Raw genomic sequence first — 17727 nt, 5'->3', positions numbered from 1 at the left:
TCGCTCCTTCTCTCCCCCAGTCACTGCCGCATCGGATCCGGCCCGCTGCTCCCACCCCCACCACCGTGGCAGGCTGGCTTCTCCCCTGGCTCGGGCTTTCTCCTTTCCCCCACCCGCATTGGGCCTCTCTTCCCCCCACTGCCACTGCATCGGCCCTGCAGGCGGTGACAACACAAGGGGGGAGGGGCAGGCCTCAGCCAGTGCTGGTGGCCTTGGCCCTCTGTGGCGTCCTGACCCTGCTCTCCCCCTCCCATGCCGCCACTGTCATCACCTGCAAGGAGGGGCGGGGGGCGAGGTCAGCTCTGGTGGCCTCACCCCTCCCCCTCCACTCCATTGTTACCATCTGCAGGGAGCAGGGCAGGGGGACATCCTCTGTGTCCCACCATCATGGTGGCACGCTGCCACTTGTTGGAACGCTTCTTCACACTCTGATTGACTGTTTGTCAGCCAATCAGAGCATGAATAAAGCATTACAGACAGACAGGCAGATTAAGGCTTTTATAATATTAGAATGTTGGACAGTTTACACTTGCACCTCCCCCTCCATCTTCTTAGTCTATTTAGGCCAATTAAACTTGTGGATATAACTTAATTTCCTTCAGACCTTTCATTAGTCCTTTCCCAGGTCTATGATTAGAGTTTCTGAAATAAAGGGAACTGGAATTCATTAAAGGAGCATGAGATTCTGAGAAGGGAAAGAAGAGTTGGTTGGAATGAGTGTTGTTTTCCTGTTCCATTCCATCTTCACTGCAGAAGTATAGTCAGCAGGTGCTGAAGGCAGGAAATGGTAGACAGTCTTTGGCATAGGCACACTGCAGGTATCTCCTAAGGAAGGATTTGTGTAATAGGCCAAATGGAGGAGCTGCCTGCAGTCCTTTTCTCTTTTCTTGCAAGAGCCGGCAGGCAGCATAAAAATCACTTAACCATCTCCTTTATCTCCAACCATTGGATGTCTCTGATTCCTGGGAGTTAATGGTTGCTTCTAGGAAGGGCTGGAGGATGGAAAATAAAATAAAGGAAAAATTATACCAAGGAATTAGAAGGAGAGAGACAGAAAATATTGGTATGTTAATGCCTACACACAATCATTGTGGGAGAAAGAATATACAGTTGTGGTGCAGTGTGAAGTTATTGGTATGAATTTGGCCTTAATACTCATCATCAGCGTTACCACACTGAACTTGCAGGACTGACATTGATCTATATTATAGTCTTGTATTTCAGATGAGGATAACTTCTGAGGGAGTAATTTCACACTTGCGTGAAAGGAAATATTTCTATTTTTCCTATTTTAATAGCATTGCTTGAGCAGGTTGTGACTCAGTGTTGGAATATAGGTTGCAACCTTCATTTTATGTGATCTTTGTAGGTTCCCTTTGTTTCAGTAACTGAAAAGGGGGACTTGCCATAAACACATTTGACAGTGGCAACTCATTTGCTTTTTGCACCAGCTGTTCTGTGTAATGGGAATAGGACATGGTGAGTGAGGCTGTGCTATGCTCAATTGTTCAAAGACCTTACATCAGTAAAGTAAGTTGAAGCAAGCAACCTTGTTTTAACATGGGCTGGAGACCAGATACCTGAGAATTGGGGAAGTGTGTAGGTCCAGCCCCCAGCTATATTCCCTTCTCCAGTGACCCTGGATGCAGCCTAGGACCAGTAGAAAATCAGGGCCATGAAGTGTGTATACAGCACTTTATATTGGACGTTTTATTAGTCTCAAAGCACTTTACAAAGGATAAGTGAAGGTTAGCAGCAGTTAGAGGAATGTAATAAATATATTTATCATATGGGCATCATCAGCTCGTGTGTGTGGGCACACAGTCACTTAAAAACATGTGGAAAATATCTTGTGTTAATATTGAGGTGGTATCTATGTGATAAATGAATTTAGCATGTCTTATTCACTTAGTGCAGTGTATTCATTTAAACTTCAAATGATGCAGTTTTCTTTGGAAAGAACATTGCTACAAAAATATTTACTTTTTCTTCCACAAACACACAATTTCACTTTACCCCCATCCAGAAATTGCATCCAGCTAAAGTCTTGCTAGGTAACCACAGTTCTGAATTAAAAATTGCTTCTTTAAACATCAAGATTTCAGCTTCATCTGTCATCCCTGCAGCATTAAGAACCTAGAACTTTATAACATTTGGAAAGGGGGAGGGGTGTACTGGCTTCCCAATAAGGTTAAGGTATCTATGTGAAAAAACTAAATAGCAATAGTTTGTGCAACTTTAGGTTTTTTTAGCACCTTTAATATATATAGTTAACAAATGTGTAGATTGCGACAGATTATGATTTCTAATTTGTAAATGTAAGTCTGTATTGATAGGGAATGGCTTTCACCTATCTAAGACCAGAGTTCAGGCCAAAGACTTCTGTAATTTAATGGCTTCAAATTAATTTTTGTCCTTATTGTTTAATTTTAAGTTGCAGATTAAAATAAAAATATTTTAAAATGAAATAATAGATGTAAAGAACAACATATCCAAAAATACTGGTATTTCATACCTGGGAAGAGAGGTTGCTTTTATTTAAAGTTAAGTACCTAGATCAGGGGTTCTCAATCTCTGGGCCACGGTGGGTCTGCTGCTGGTCCAGAAGTGGCCACGGACTGGCAAACTGTAGCACCCTAGAGCTGGGTGGAGAGGCTGTGACTCTTTCCGTAGGGCCCATGGCAGCATAGGGTTTAGCCTGCTTCCCTGCCCAGGTGGTGGGGGTATCCTTACCTGTCTTCCAGCTGGAAATTCTGGCCACGGTCAGCTGTGACTTCTGGGCTGCGGTTTGCTGGGTCACGGCCACTTCAGAAAAACCTGATCTAGATTAATATTTTAGCTTAATATCTTTTTTTAAACAAGAAATGTTAAAAATCCGTTAAAATTGTTTTAAGCTCTAAAAAGTGTAAACTTGATGATCATTTTCCTTATTTAAAAGACCTTCAAGCTGACAACTTACTCATTTCAGCCCAACGTGAAGTTAAGAGGTTGGCAAGTTGCTACAAAAATTATGTAATAGAAATATCTGCTTGCTTTGACTACAGGCCAATAAGCAAAATGCTGAAGTGTTTGAAATCTACAGTACATGCATATAGTGTATTGAAATAATATATTTGGAACTGTGGTGTTGTATGTTTGAACTGTAAGGGTCCATGATTAGGCATCTAAGCACTGTAGTAAAATATAGGGGAAGAGGCAAGATGGGTGGGGTGGCAGCTGCATGACATGTAGGTCGAAGTTGGCAGCTGAAAAAAAAAAAAAAAAAAAGAAGGGGGCAACAGTCTAAACTAAAAATATTCTCACTACTTAGAAAAAGTAAAGTTTGCTTTTTTTGAATACATGTATGTGTATTTATGCAGATTAAACTATTGTCTAATCAAAATTTAAATTATTATTGTGAGAGCCTCTGGGCTCTTTCTGTGAAAGCATGGCCATCCCTTCTTATTTTGGTTTGGCTCGTGTGATGTGCAGCTGCCTTCTCATGTCTGTCAAACAATTTTGTATATTTTGCTTTTTTAGAGTAAGAGAAATGTCTAAAGAAAAAATGTTTTTAAACTAGGCCTTGTACCCTACCCCACAAAATCTGCCTCAGACATTGTGTTACGTGTTTCTGAGAAGAGATGAGGTTAGCAGGCTGTTCCTTCTAAATTGTGGGTTGAGCATTTGGTGTTTGTGTTCTTTTGGAAACAATTTTATTTTAAATTAAGTGTGAGGCAATAAACAGGATTCTGTTTAAAAGATGGATATGCATTATTACAGCTTCATGTTATCTTTATAACCTCTAGGTTTGCAGCAAAAGGAATTATTACATAAAGTCAGAGCCATTGAAGGAAAAAAGATAACTATATGACCCAACTCCTAAATACCTTCGAGGCAACTCCATCATTCTTTCCCTTATATCATCTAAGTTTTAAAAATAGAAGCTTGTTACTTCTCTTTCCTCCTAAATCCTTGAATAAATTGAAGAAGATTTAACCTATGCATCAGAATACAGGCAGTCCTCAACTTACAACGTTTCACAATTACAATGTTTATAAATTGACACCCTGTTTCAACTTTATGACGTCAGTTTCAACTTTACAACGCTTGATCCGATGCGACGCCACGCCACAGCAGCGAACAAATTCGCTGTACCGCTCATCTCCCTGGAGAACATCTGTCCAAACTTCCTTGGACATTTTCTATAAGAAAGCAGACAAGACTCCAGAAAAAGACTGCAGACAAGACTCCTGGGAAGACTCCAGCCAAGAACCCTTCAATAAGTTCAACCAAGAGCCTTTCAGAAAGTCCAGCAGTCACCTCAAAGAAGTCCTTCCAAATCAATATGATTACTATTTACAATATAAATACATTAATATAGTTATATTGCTCATCTATAATTGATTGAGTACAACATTTGGGGGTATTTTTGGTGAAAATAGGGTATTGGACCTTGGTTCAGGAACCAATCCCCCATTTATAACATTTTCTTATGAGAAAATTGGTTCAGAGTTGCAATGTTTTGACTTGAGATGCAGTTTTCAGGAACCAATTGTCATGAGTCTGAGGACTGCCTGTATACTAGATGGAAAATCTGTGAATAGATGCTTTCTGGACTAACTGAGAGCAAGGATACTTTTTGTTTTGTTATGAGATACTCATTTGAATCTGCAGCAAGATCTTATCAAAAAGATCATGAGAATCGAGAGGACATATTTCTGAATTAGAGGTAACTTGTAGGAAAGAAATTGTAACCATGGCATATGGCTTAGTAGAGCCATCCTTTTACAGTGTGGTGGGATTAAAAAGGCAATTAAGTATTAGGTTGATTTTTTTTTTTAAATGTTTTAAGTAGTGCAGCGCATGTGCCATTATATTCATTGGTGATTGGTGTCACAAAATGTATTGTGTTAGTTTATGATTGTTTCATTCAAGGAGAGAAAGAGTTTGGGCCCCAACTGGGTAAGCCCCTGGAACTCCTTTAAGTTGATCCTTGTGTTATGGAGCCACCTTAATTTGCAAAGGAGAAATGTTAAAAGGATATGAAACAATTGGTGTAGAAAGAACCAGTTTGACTCTTGTTTTACAGTACAAGGAAGAAATGAGTTTAATTACCTTAAAAGATAACAAGTAAAATGGGTTACTGATTCTTACACAGTATTATTCTATAAGACTCACTGCTACAAAATATTTTTGTAAACAGAATTTCAGACATGGTCAAAATATTAATAAGATCATCAGGATCCATCCATTTCATGTATGTATGTATTAGATTTTTAGTACATGATATTACAGGGATGTTTTCTTCTTTTAAGGATGTAAGTAGATAAGTAGTTGAGATAGCTAAGAAATTTCATCCCCTTAATGGCACAGAATATAAATGTCTGTCTTATAGGATTTTTAATTTTCTTTATAGCATGTGATATTGAGCACTGAAACAGTATTGAATAGAACATTGGTTTGTTTTAATACAATAATTTTACATTTTGTTGTTTTATATGGAGTTGATAAAGACCAAGGAAAGAGAGGCAGATATAAAGTGTCCTTCATTTTAAAGTACTGACTCTTCCACTAAACTTTATTTCAGGTAATTTAAAAAGAGAAATCTGATTAGAGAACCTTATTTAGCTGTTGCTTAAAGCATATATTGAAAGCTTTGCTGAGATGCTAATAGTTTTGGATTTTTAATAGTTTTGGATAAAAATAGTCACTAGACCAGTGATGGTAGTTTGCATGAATGAACTTACTTGCTTAAAACTGCTGCTCACTCTGACACTTAATTTCACTGTGTCTTGAATATTAGTTATGGTATCACTTTTGTTGTTGGATTTTTCATGTTTTTATACAAATCTGTGGTATTATCTTTGTAAATAATTACATTTTACATATACTAAAGCAGTTGAAGACAAGGGTGTCTGTTCTGTAGTCCACTAAGACAACTGAAGTGCATGCAATGCAAAGTGATTTTAGTACATCTATATCTGGAGATATTGTGCAAAGAATTTGCCATGTATGGAGGAACCCTGTGAATGGAAAACTGGCTGACATGCTTTTACCCATTCCTAATGTAAGCAGGAGGGAGGGGCGTGGGCAGGGCAAAGACCATGGGTATAGTAGAGCAACATTTCTGCATGCCTGATCTTTTGTTAATGTAAGCTCAATTACAGTAAATGGACCCATTTTATATGTGCATCTTTCCAGAGATATTGCTCCTAACTTACATTTGAAAAATCTGTTACTAGTGATGTAGAAACTTGAAAAATCCCAGCTCGATCTTCAGATCATTGTTTGAAAGTGTTGTGCCGGCAGATGTCAACAAACCTTTTCTCTGTAAACTAGGCCAAACTAATATGAATTCGTGGTAGTTTCACAAAATATATGCACACAGAATCTCTCTCAGGTTCCTTACTGTTTTGGATAAGTGTGAGGCGGGTGTAATTAAAAAAATACTTTTTGCTTGTTAAATACTCCCCCTTCTCCTCAGATGAGTATCTGCCAAGAGTGTGTTCAGTAGCACTCGGATGTAGTAGTGTAATTCTGGGGACTGAAGGGGAGGCAATATAGAAACTCTTATTTATGCAGAATCGACTGTTTCAGTGTTCTGTACCCTTATCTGATTTATCCAGTGTGCATCTGTTGCCAATTCAACACTCTGGTCTTAATTGTTAAAGCCCTTAGTGAGTTAAAACCCAGCTATAGCAGAACTCTCCTCTTCCATTATGACATAGTGAGAGCTCTGCTCCTTTGAGCAAATACACAGAGTACTGTGAGCAACAACATTTTCAAGAGTTGGAGATGAGCAATTATCCTCAAAGGAATTTTACTGAAGGAGTTTACTGGACCACGTAAGATTGAAAACTATCAGGATTAGGCTCAGAGAAAGCTGTTAGACTTACCTCTGCAAAAGACTTTCTGTAATAATAGAAAGCATGAAATCACAAAAGCAACAGCAATGTATATAAAAAGGAACAGAAATACAGTAAGTAAAGTTACCCTATTCAGAGAGGTAAGGAAAGAGTCCCTTATTGAGTATACTACCAAAGTCTTGAAAATATTATTGGTAATTTATAATTTATTGCAAATTACACATCTGATGTCCTAGAAATATCTAAGAAAGTTTAAAGCTACAAAATTCCAAATAAAAAAAGAAATTGGGCGTTGATGAAGTCTTCTGAAAGCCTCTTTTTTAATGAAAAGGAACATGCATGTGAGGTGTCTTAAGGCTGTCAGCATTTCCACAGATGTATCTAAATGTTTACATCCCCTTCTCTAATTACACATGCACTCCAGAGATTTAAACACCCCATAGATGCTATGGATTCAGATGATTCTCTTAATAGGTCTTGTAGGTCACCTTCTGTAATGGGTGAAGATGGATGGATTTTAAGATTTTACTCCCAACAGGGAAATTTAGTTTGTTTTAAAGAAAGCTTAGCTGCTGCGGAAGCAGATTTCTTAGATTTTGAACCTAGAAGATAAGAATATAAACCCTGTTCCTGAAAACTCAATCCTTTTTGGCTCATGTAAGCATTTTACAGTTCTGCTTATGTTTTAATTTGGCAATACCACATTTAAAAAAAACAACAACTAGACATGTTGTAACATCTACACAACAGTCTGTGTCCCTTACATAGAGAGATGTTGGCAGATGAATTTATATCAGATGCATCCATTTTGGGGGTGCAGAATCAAATAAGCATCACTGCTGGTGGTAGCCAGGAATTTTCTTTGGAATATTTAGCAAAGTAGATGGTTTGAATGAGTTTTGACCTTGTCCAAAGACTTACGTGAAGCTGTTTGTAAAGTATATCAAGAGCTCTGGCACAGCTGTTGCTGAACTTAAAAAATGCTCAGAGGCCAGTAAATTCCATTCTGAATAGGTCCAACTAAAACTGACACCAAAATCATCAATAATTTTCTTAACAAAGTACCTTGCAGTGCAACTAAATTCTTGCCTCTTACCTTTAATGCAGGTATTATTAATAATCTTTGTCAATCAAAGGTATTATGTACTGTGTCCAAACTATAACTTATTTACACATTTCAACGTCTGATTTATCTCTCCCAGAGAATAGCTGAAGAAGATTTAGAATTTTTTTGCTGCCTACAAGGATTTAAACTGAATGTCAGGACAAAAATAAAGAGAAATAATAATACTTAGTCATTTGTTCTACTGGGAAATTTTGAGGAGGTAGAGTATATTGATCAGAACAATTTCCCTTCCCACTTACTAAGCTTTCTTTCTCAGGACAGTTCATTTCTGATGAGGCTTTAACAATAGAAGCTGTTTTAATGGTCAGTAAGCAAATGGCGTGGAATGAAATTCCATACCTATTGTGCTGTGATTTTAAGGGAAGAAAAGCAACTGTTTGCTTTAATATTTTATAAGGAGTTGCCTTAAGGTTCAAAAATTGGTATGATAAAAAGGGAAAACATTTTTCTGGGTTTGAACTTGGATTTAACCACAAATAGAGTCCATAGACTGCAAAGAAGGTTACTTTTTAGAATTTGTGCAAAGTAAAGCAAATAGTGAAGTATATGGGCTATGCTTAGTGATCTAGTAGAAATCAAGAATATTGCCCTAAGAAGAAGGTCTAAGATTTGTCCCTCCCTTCCAGTCCCTATACTTATGTCTGTATCCTTATACAAAGAAGTATTTTTACTGGTTAAAAGCAAGTATGCTCATATGCTTATTTAGGTTTTGCCTAGAGACTCTAAAATCAGAAATACATTGGAAGTCACCTTCTGGATACCTATGCTCTTGGGATTTCCAGAATGCATACTTTTTAACATTGAGGATTCTGATGTATTGGCATTTTGTGGCTATGGTATCAATATCCTGCAGAAAAAGTGCTATTGCTGAGACTATCCTCATCCTTTGGAAATTTACCTCTATTATATAGCTGTCTTTAGAAACAATCCAATTAAGAGAAGGTCTTGTTATCCTTCCTTGGATGATGATTTCCTTATCATTAGGACCATTGGGCTAGAAACTTAAAAATAAAAGCTTAGATTATTTTGAAACTTGGCAGTAATAAAATACGTGGAGAAACTGCCTAAACTTACATTATAGCATGGAAAGTGTGGCATGAAATTCCATGATCCTTCTATTCAAGGTAAAGTCCACACCCACGAAAATCAAGGTAGGGAGTCCTAAGTGGTATTACATAGAGAGCAAGTATAACTTACAGTTCCTTCCTTAGCAGTTATACAGTCCTGATAAAAAGAACCAAATCCAGATGCCCCCTAAATCTGGTAGTAAGGGCAGATAAGACTCAAGCAGCTACAGAAGCAGGTTGTGGTCTGTGCTTCAATGCACTGTCCTGATTTGAAATGAGCTGTATATGCTAAATAGAACCCAGATAGAGACCTTCTTGGAGGAAACCTCTTGTATAATCATAATCAATAGTACTGTGCATGTATATAGTGCCTTAGTTCTAAATATCTGAAGGTTCTTTGAAGGGACTGATTCCAGAGTTTTTGAGCAGACAGGTTGCCCTTTTAAGTCAATAGGATTCGGTATCAGGAAAACAGGGCCAGAAAAACATTAACAAACACTAGCCAGACTCCACAACTTCTCTGTGAGATGGTTAAAATGTATTTGTTTCCACTGTGTAGACAGATAAACTGAGACACAGAAGTGAAGAGGTGTAACAAAAGTTATACAGAAGATGTGGCATATAGCAACTGTTGGAGCATACATTTTTCCCAGGGGTTTTATCCTTAGTCCATTACACTGATTGGAGGTTTATTCTAAAACATATAGAATGTTTTATGCTGTAAAGCTTAAACTAATTACAATTTTAACTAAATTCTCTTACAAAACTTGTTTGTGATCAAGTACAAAAAATATTTACTGTGGACTCGCTCTAAAAAATTCCCAGGTTTTCTAAGTGTTTCAGTTCCACTGGTGCAGTGCTGGAAGCTATTATTTAGATAGGCCACTCTCTTCTTTTAACATTTTGTCATGTAATCGTGTTGAGACCAAGCCAATCTGATGTAGTGTTACAGACAGTGACAGTAGCTTCTGTCTCATTTATAGCAGGGGGGCCTGTTGTTGCTTACATTGAGCTATTGTTTGTTCAAGTCATGCTAGTGATTTTAAGGAAATTTTGCTAGTTAGAGTAAGAATTTGTATAATGGTTATCTCCAAACAAGAGTTAATTCATACAAAATATTATGAGATGTTTTGGAAAATCTAAGAATTGTCATGGGTCCCAGGGACCACAGAATTCAACCTTACTCCCTCTAAATTCATATGAGACTTGGAGTTGAAAATTCAAGGGTGTTGCAAACATTTTTATAAGACCTAAAAAGAAGAAATTAGAGATGCCATCTACATGTTATGTTTTTGCCACAATTAACATGTTAACTGCAGCATAAATGAGATGGGTGCTACATGCATACCCAATTTCTGGCACTATAAAGTGGCAAATGAGTCCTAAAAATGTTCCATAGATAGTGTAGAATAGTTTTATGGATGGTTTATAAGGCATCTTAATTTTAACATGTGGCTGGGGTTTGATATTCAGCTGATTGTCAACCCTGGCCAAGGCTGGGGAGGGGGAATTGAAGGTCTTCTCTTTAAGTCCTGTGCCAGAGGCCCCCTTTTGGGGGCCTCTGATCGCTGCACCCAGCAGCCTGGCCATTGCTGCTAGTTCTGCAGCTTTGATAATCAGCTGTTTGTCAGGCTGAGGCTCCAGACCTGGGGCTTTCCAGCCAGGCTCAAAACCAGCTGATTGTCTGCCTGGACAATCCTGGGTAAACTGAACCTGAGACTCTGGATTTTGGGCTGACAATCAGCCAATTATTGGCCTGGTACCTAGACAAGCCCCAGTTCTTGAACTGGACCTGGGGCTGTCCAGGTCAGGGCTGGCAGTCAGCTGATTGTCATCTTTTGGTCCCATGTGCTGGGCTGCAGCATCTGGTTTTCAACTTGTGGGTGCAGGGAGAGCCCAGAATCCAATCCTAGGCTCCTCTATGGTAAGCAGTAATGGTGCAATTGGGATCTGATTCCTGATGCCAAAATTGCATATTGTGCAATGTACATGTGGCACAGCAGGAGGTGTGATTGTTGGGATCGGATATAAAATCCCATCTCACCATAAAAGGGGCCTTAGGTTCTGGAAGAAAAGACAGATTTAACAGTCATCATATTCAAACAGGAATTATTTGCTGTAAATATGGAAGTGGACAGATTAAATGTTTACACCAGTGTAAAAGAGTAGCAGACAGATGATACAAACCTCTGAAACAGGATAATTTCACTCACTCTGGTGGAGAATTACTGTTTGAAAAATCAGGGGTCGAATTCTACCAGTGTAAGTTAATACACTGGTTCAGAATTTGTCCATCTGTGCCCATCTGATGGTGGCTGTTTGTTAAAGGCTAAGGCCTGCTTCCTCCACACTTACCAGTAAGGTGCAGTAATAGTTACTTACTGTATGAGCTAGCTGCATGTTGTTTATTCCTGCACCCTGTGTAACTTCATACTTGTATAGGAAACTGAAGTAAATTACACCAGACTATGTATTCATCTGTCAATACCCAGTATGGGTTGATTGAGTTTTAAGGGACTGAAATAGACATCACATCTAGGAAGTAAGTGCAGTGTGGTACTTATTTACCTTGTGCTATAAATATGAATATTTTAATAATTTTCAATTACTCTTCTCATTTTGTAATGAGCAAAAGCAACAGGAAATAAATATGAATATTATAATAATTTTTAATTATACTTCTCATTTTGTAATGAGCAAAAGCAACAGGAAATTATGCCTGTTTTATGGCTTTTAAAGTTAAATTTCAGTTGCTAGAATATAAATGTTTCTCATCAATTAAAAAGGAAAACAGGTATTTGCGAGCTAGAAGAAAGAGTGAAAGAGAAGGATGTTGCCAGTTAGAGTGACCACTTTAAGGCTAAAGTTGTTCTGCTCTGCCTAATGTAAAGGGTCAGACCAGAAAGTCATATTGGGAAAAATTCCTTTAGAAGAGAAGTTCTGCTCTGTAGAGAATTAGCTGGATCAGAAAATTGCAAAAGAATGAGCTCCTGGAGAAAGAAGTTGCTTTGATATTGTGCTTACCATCATTGTATTACAACATTTGATGCAGTATATTGTCACGGGGCGGGACACTACGAGTGGCCGTGATCTCTCCTAACGCCCCTACCGTGCCTCAGTGACTACAAAACGCACCCTCGTTATCTCGCCCGCCACGTCTTTGCTGGTAATGTTGTTAAAGGAAGGCTGCCTTTTCTGTCCTCCTTGGCACGGTCCCCAGGCATCCTCCCGCCTGTACCCCGTCCCCTGATAATCCTGGACACTCCCGCCACAGGGCTATACGTGCTCCTACCACCCCTAATACCACGTCCCAAACCTCTCAGTTGTACCGGACATTGTTGAGTCAAAAATACTATTGTTGCCCACGTCCTCGCAGACGCCCTCCGGGCTTGTCTCCCACTTAAGGCCCCACCGGGCCCTGCTCTGTCTCAGCACCCTCTCCAGGGCTTCTCAGTGCGCTCGCCCCCTCTCCGGGGCTTCTGTGCCCTGCTGGGCTTTGCTTAATAGGGCTCAGGCGGCCTCAGCCTTACCTGGCCCTCAGACCCCCCTTCTGGGTCCTACGCCGCCCTGAGGCTTTGCTCATTTGCTCAATAGGGCTCAGGTGGCCTCAGCCTTACCTGGCCCTCACTGCACTGAACCCCTTGTCCAAATTGGGTCAATGCACCTCTTGACTGCTGTGCCCTTCTCTGGCACCAGGAACCCCCTCTCACGCTACTGGGGAGCTCCCTTGAGGCCTCCTCCAACCCCTACAGCCTCACCCGATCCTCCAGTTATAACAATAACTAAAACCATCAGCCAGTCGGCCCCAACTCAAACTCTAGCCTCATGGCTTAAAACGTAACCCTAAGCCCTCTCTGGCTCATCATCATTCCATCCCTGCCAGGGCTCCTCTGCCTGGTATCCTCACCCAGGAGGTGTTCATATCATCAGGCTTCCCAACTCTGCCTACTCCCGGCAGAGCTCTCCTTCATGGCTGCCAGAGGGGAACTGCCTGCTTGGCCTCAGCCTAGGCTGTTTATATGGGCCAGGCCCTGCCCCCTTCCGGTCAGCTGACTGACTGCGGTTACCTTGGCAACCAACACCTGTATTTCTTTCTAGCAGCAGGGCACCAAAGTGCCCCTGCGACATATACATACATTCTTTTCTTTAGTATATTAACTTTTGTTCATATTATAGTCTACTCAATATGTGATACTTAGCCCTTATACATGGTTTCTACTTCTCTGGGAATTTCTTAAATCAAATATGCACCTTTTTATCCAAAATATAATTTGTGAAAAAATTGCTTATGTGTTTTAAAAAATGGCTTATCCCACGCTACTTTTTTGGCACTGGAGAGCTCAGGCTTACTAGTATCTTTGAGCAGTTGGAAAGGACTAGTGTATTTATAATCCTTTTATACTTTAAAACGTCAAGCTTCCTGAGATTCAGAACCAAAACTTAATCCTCTTGTCAGTAGAGGAAAAAAATAGTGTATTTGACATTTATCTTAAGTTTCCTCTTTGGGGATTTGATGCTTCTGCAGAACAAAATCTGACCTATATAAAAGAACTGAAAGAGTAGGCCAAGTGCTGATATGTGACGCATATACTTTCATGGGAACTCAAAGTGGTTATCATAATCTCTGGTAGTACCATTGGGTCCAGATGGCATTTACCTTGCACCTTCTTCTGAACTGTAATTAGCTTATACATGGTGGTTGTGTGATTGGGTAACTTATTTTCTACAGTTCCGAAAATCTCATATTTTTCTTCTGTTTGTTTTTTAAAGCCACGAGCTGTTGCTGGTTTTCGAGGAACAGTACGGTATGCGTCAATCAATGCCCACAGAAACAGGGTGAGCATTTTCATTTATATTCTACTTTGTCCAGTTTTTAGTTGAAACAAAAACAAACAAACAAACAAAAATGCTGCAAGATGGAAAGATATTTTCCTTTCTTGTCTGTCTGTGATTATATTACACTTTATGATAACAAGCATATATTGAATGCACCAGATGTGGGAAATATTTGGGAAAAGATAGGTCATTGACTTTAGATAAGTGGTATGGTCTTATCTGATTGCAGGAGTAATAATATTTTAAATAGTTATCTTTATCATTTTAATCATATCACAGGATAGTATAAGAAAGGAGATGAAATTAAATGATACAAAAACTATTTTTACAATATATTCTATCTATCATTTTGTTCTCCGGGTTTAGAGAGACGTCTTTTTTAATTCCTTCAAATCTCACTTCAATTTGTAGTGCTTCAATTTTGGAATGCGTCAGTGTTAGGCAGACATATAGGCTCCTCCCATCCAAAATGCTTCAGAATGGTTGCAAGTACATGCTATGACAGCCAGGGCGCTGGAGAGCAGAGATCCCAGCCTGCCTTTTGGGTCTGAGGGTTCCTGAGGACAGCCAGTGCAAAGGAAATAGCTCATTGGCTATGTGCTATACCCAGCATGCATTGGGTGTCTGGTGCCACTTCACCATAGGAGGGCTTATCAGTTATGCCATTGCCCCAGGAGGCCAAGAATAGATGCCTACTGTCTCCTTGTCCTGCAGTTCCTGACTGAGCACTACTGTGAGGTTCTGTCCCTCCTGTCCTGTTCAGAGACTTATGGCCCATCTGGGCATGCTGCATGTTTATCTTCTCACTCATGCACCAGCTGGTTTACAAAGGCACAGTAACAAACCATAACCCAAACCCTGGAAAGGTGTCTTCTCAAGATGTGCCATCTGCTCTGCAGTGTTGATACCAACACTTCTGAGGATGAAGCCATACAGGACACCCAGGAAGATGTCTTCTGTGGGATCACTTGCAAACTGCGGTGGCACTTCTGGGCCATGTTGGTGAGCAGTGACTGGTGGAAGCACACAGTTCTGAAGGCACAAGGTGATGACCAGCAGTGGTAGAACTTTCAGATGAGTCATGTCATCTTCAGAGATCTCTGCACAAAGCTGCCCACATTGCCTTAACAGCAAGGCATCAGCATTATGGTACCTTTCACCTTGGGGAAATGCATGGCCATCACTATCTGGAACCTGGCAACCTGATAACCTCCAATCTGTGGGCAACCGCTTTGCTGTAGGCAAATCCACAATAGGACTCACTGTGCAAGTGATGTCATGCCATCCAGCACCTTCTGGATGGTACAGTGGGAGAAGTGTCATAGCCATCTTGTGGGTCAAGGGGCTGTCTACTGTCTCTGAATTTTTCAGGATGCTTTTTTCTATAGTCATGGCCCTATTATCCTGAGCCAAAGATGGGAGTGGGGAGTTTTTCCTTCATATATACTATCCTGTTGTTGGAGGAGATGGTCCTCCCTGAAGGCATAGCCTCCTGAAGAGGGCAAGGGCTTCCTTTCTACATGAGGAACCAGCTGATAGACCATGGCAGGCAATTATTTCAGCTGGAGGGCCACTGAACAAGTTTTGGTGAGCTGTCGAGGGCCGCATGGGTAGCCCCACCCCTGGTCACCATATTGGGATCAGAAGTCTCTCCTCCTAACTCCTGACCTTTGCTACCAGAAGTCCCTCCCCTTGCCCTCCAGAAATACTCCTTTTGGGATGGGGGGTTGCCATCTTGGAACCAGAAAAAAGACAAATCATACACTAAAATCTAAACACCTACTATAACATATTTTAATTTTATTACAAAAATATTTGTCATGATTTCTGCTTGTGTACTATATAGAAGGGATTGCATAATCGCTTAAAAATAAACTACTCTTGTATAGCGTGTGTGTGTCTTGTGAGGGGGTGTATGGTAAGGTATGGTAAGGTGTGAGGTGTGTGTGTATGGTGAGGTGTGGGGGACTTTGTATGGGGAGGTGTGGGGTATATGTGGCTATATGGTGAGGCATGTCGGGGGTGTGGTTGTGTGTGAGGGGTATAGGGTATGTTGCTCCTTGTTTTGTCATCTGCCGCCACCGAGAGCAGTCTAGCTCCATCCTCTTTTGAACCCCCCTTCAGGTAGTTGAAAGCTGCTATTAAATCCATCAGTCTCCTCTTTTCTCTAGACTAAGTAAGCCCAATTCCCTCAGTCTTTCCTCATGAGTCATGTCCCTCAGCCCCCTCACCATTTTTGTTGTCCTCCTCTAGACTCTCTCCAATTTGTCCACATCCTTTTTTTAGTGGGGCCCCCTTAGCTTTCTCCTTCAAGCTCTGTTAGGTGGCTTGGGTGCCTGCCAGTTTGTCTCCTGCAGCTAACTCGCTCAGGAGCTCTTCTCTCTGCAGCATGCAAGGCCAGACTGCCTGCTTAATCTCAAGCACTGGTCTTATGTGCTTCAAAGCCCCACCCCTTCCTGTTAGGTGGCTCTCCGGCCACACATGAGAGTTTATACTTTTGCTTGATAGCCAGCCTGCCCTCTGATGCAGCTTAGTTTGACTTCTTGCAGTCTTTACTCCTGCCACACCTGGGGGCTGCCCTTGGTTGCTTATTGTAATGCAGCTGGCCCTCCGCAGCAAGCTTAGTCTGTCTCACTGTCCCTTTAAAGTAACAGGAGCCTCTGCCTCTGTTACAAGATGTTATTTCATCCTGGTGACAGGTCCATGCAGACCATGCCAGGACCTAGCACAAGACTGTAACACGATGTGTTAGCACCCCATTTCTCTAGCTTGGAGGACACCCGCACTCCCCAACTGTTGGTACTCCACTGTTGGTAATTCATCCTAATGGTTTGCATTACAAATCCCACACTGCAGCGATTCCAAGAAAGCTTCACCCTTCCCCCACACTGACTCATGCACTCCAAAACCATGTCTGGTTTTTTTGAGGGGGAGGGGGGGCTGTCTTCAGGGTTACCCTAGGGCCTCTTAAGTGACAATCTGAGACCTCTTGCCCCACCGGACAGCTGGGTCAGAGGTGGAAAGAAATAGGGATTACTGTGTTGGAGTGCTGAAACTTACCAGGGCATTGTATGGCCATCCATCCTTTCCATATCTCTGGTTGCCTCAGTTATGGGTAATGGGAAGCTAAGGACTGGCTCGTTGTGAGTGGCTTTCAGGGGTCTTGTTGGTAGTGGCAGGAGGGCAGTTGGCAGGAGTAGAGGGGAGCGGTCAGTAGGAATGTGGAGGGGATAGAAAGCTGTGAGAATGAGGGAACAGTGGGGTGTGTGACATTGGCTTGGTCTGGCATGAGGTCCGGGGATGATTTTCTGTGAGGGGCTAGGCTGATTAACATCAGTGTCATTTGAGGTCTCAGGTGCAGGCAGGTGGTATGCCTCCAGATCTGCTCGTGAAAAGAATCATAGAAGTAGGGTTGGAAGGGACCTTGTAGATTTTCAAGTCCGACCCCCTGCCAGGGCAGGAGAAAAACTGGGCTCAAATGACTCCAGCCAGGTAGGCATCAAGACTCTTCTTAAAGACCCCCCGGGTAGGAGCCAGCACCACTTCCCTTGGAAGTTGGTTCCAGATCCTAGCCGCCCTGACTGTGAAGTAGTTTTTACAGACGTCTAATCTAAACCTACTCTCCAACAACTTGTGGCTGTTATTCCTTGTTATGCCAGGGGGCGCTAGGGGAAACAAGGTCTCTCCCAAACCCTTCTGGTCCCCCCTAGTGAGTTTACAGACAGTCACCAGGTCCCTCCTCAGCCTTTTCTTGTGAAGGCTGAACAGATGCAGGTCCCGCAGTCTCTCATTCTAGGGTCTGTCTTGTTGTCCCCGGATCATGCGGGTGGCCCTCCTCTGGACCCTCTCCATG

The 17727-nt window shown here is 41.2% G+C and overlaps 1 protein-coding gene across 2 annotated transcripts in view; it reads left to right on the top strand.

The window, feature by feature from the left end:
• The window catches only part of TTBK2 (tau tubulin kinase 2), a 220708-nt gene that overhangs the window by 85348 nt on the left and 117633 nt on the right, over positions 1 to 17727 (top strand). For both annotated transcript variants that reach the window (XM_019519087.1, XM_019519088.1), the window contains one exon: positions 13809 to 13874. In XM_019519087.1, coding sequence (XP_019374632.1) covers positions 13809 to 13874 — 66 coding nt within the window. The remainder of the gene's footprint in view (positions 1 to 13808; positions 13875 to 17727) is intronic.

Source organism: Gavialis gangeticus, unplaced genomic scaffold, assembly GCF_001723915.1.
Source record: "Gavialis gangeticus isolate Ggan-Ray unplaced genomic scaffold, GavGan_comp1, whole genome shotgun sequence".
Lineage (NCBI taxonomy): Eukaryota > Metazoa > Chordata > Crocodylia > Gavialidae > Gavialis > Gavialis gangeticus.
This window is presented reverse-complemented; position numbering and strand designations above follow the sequence as displayed.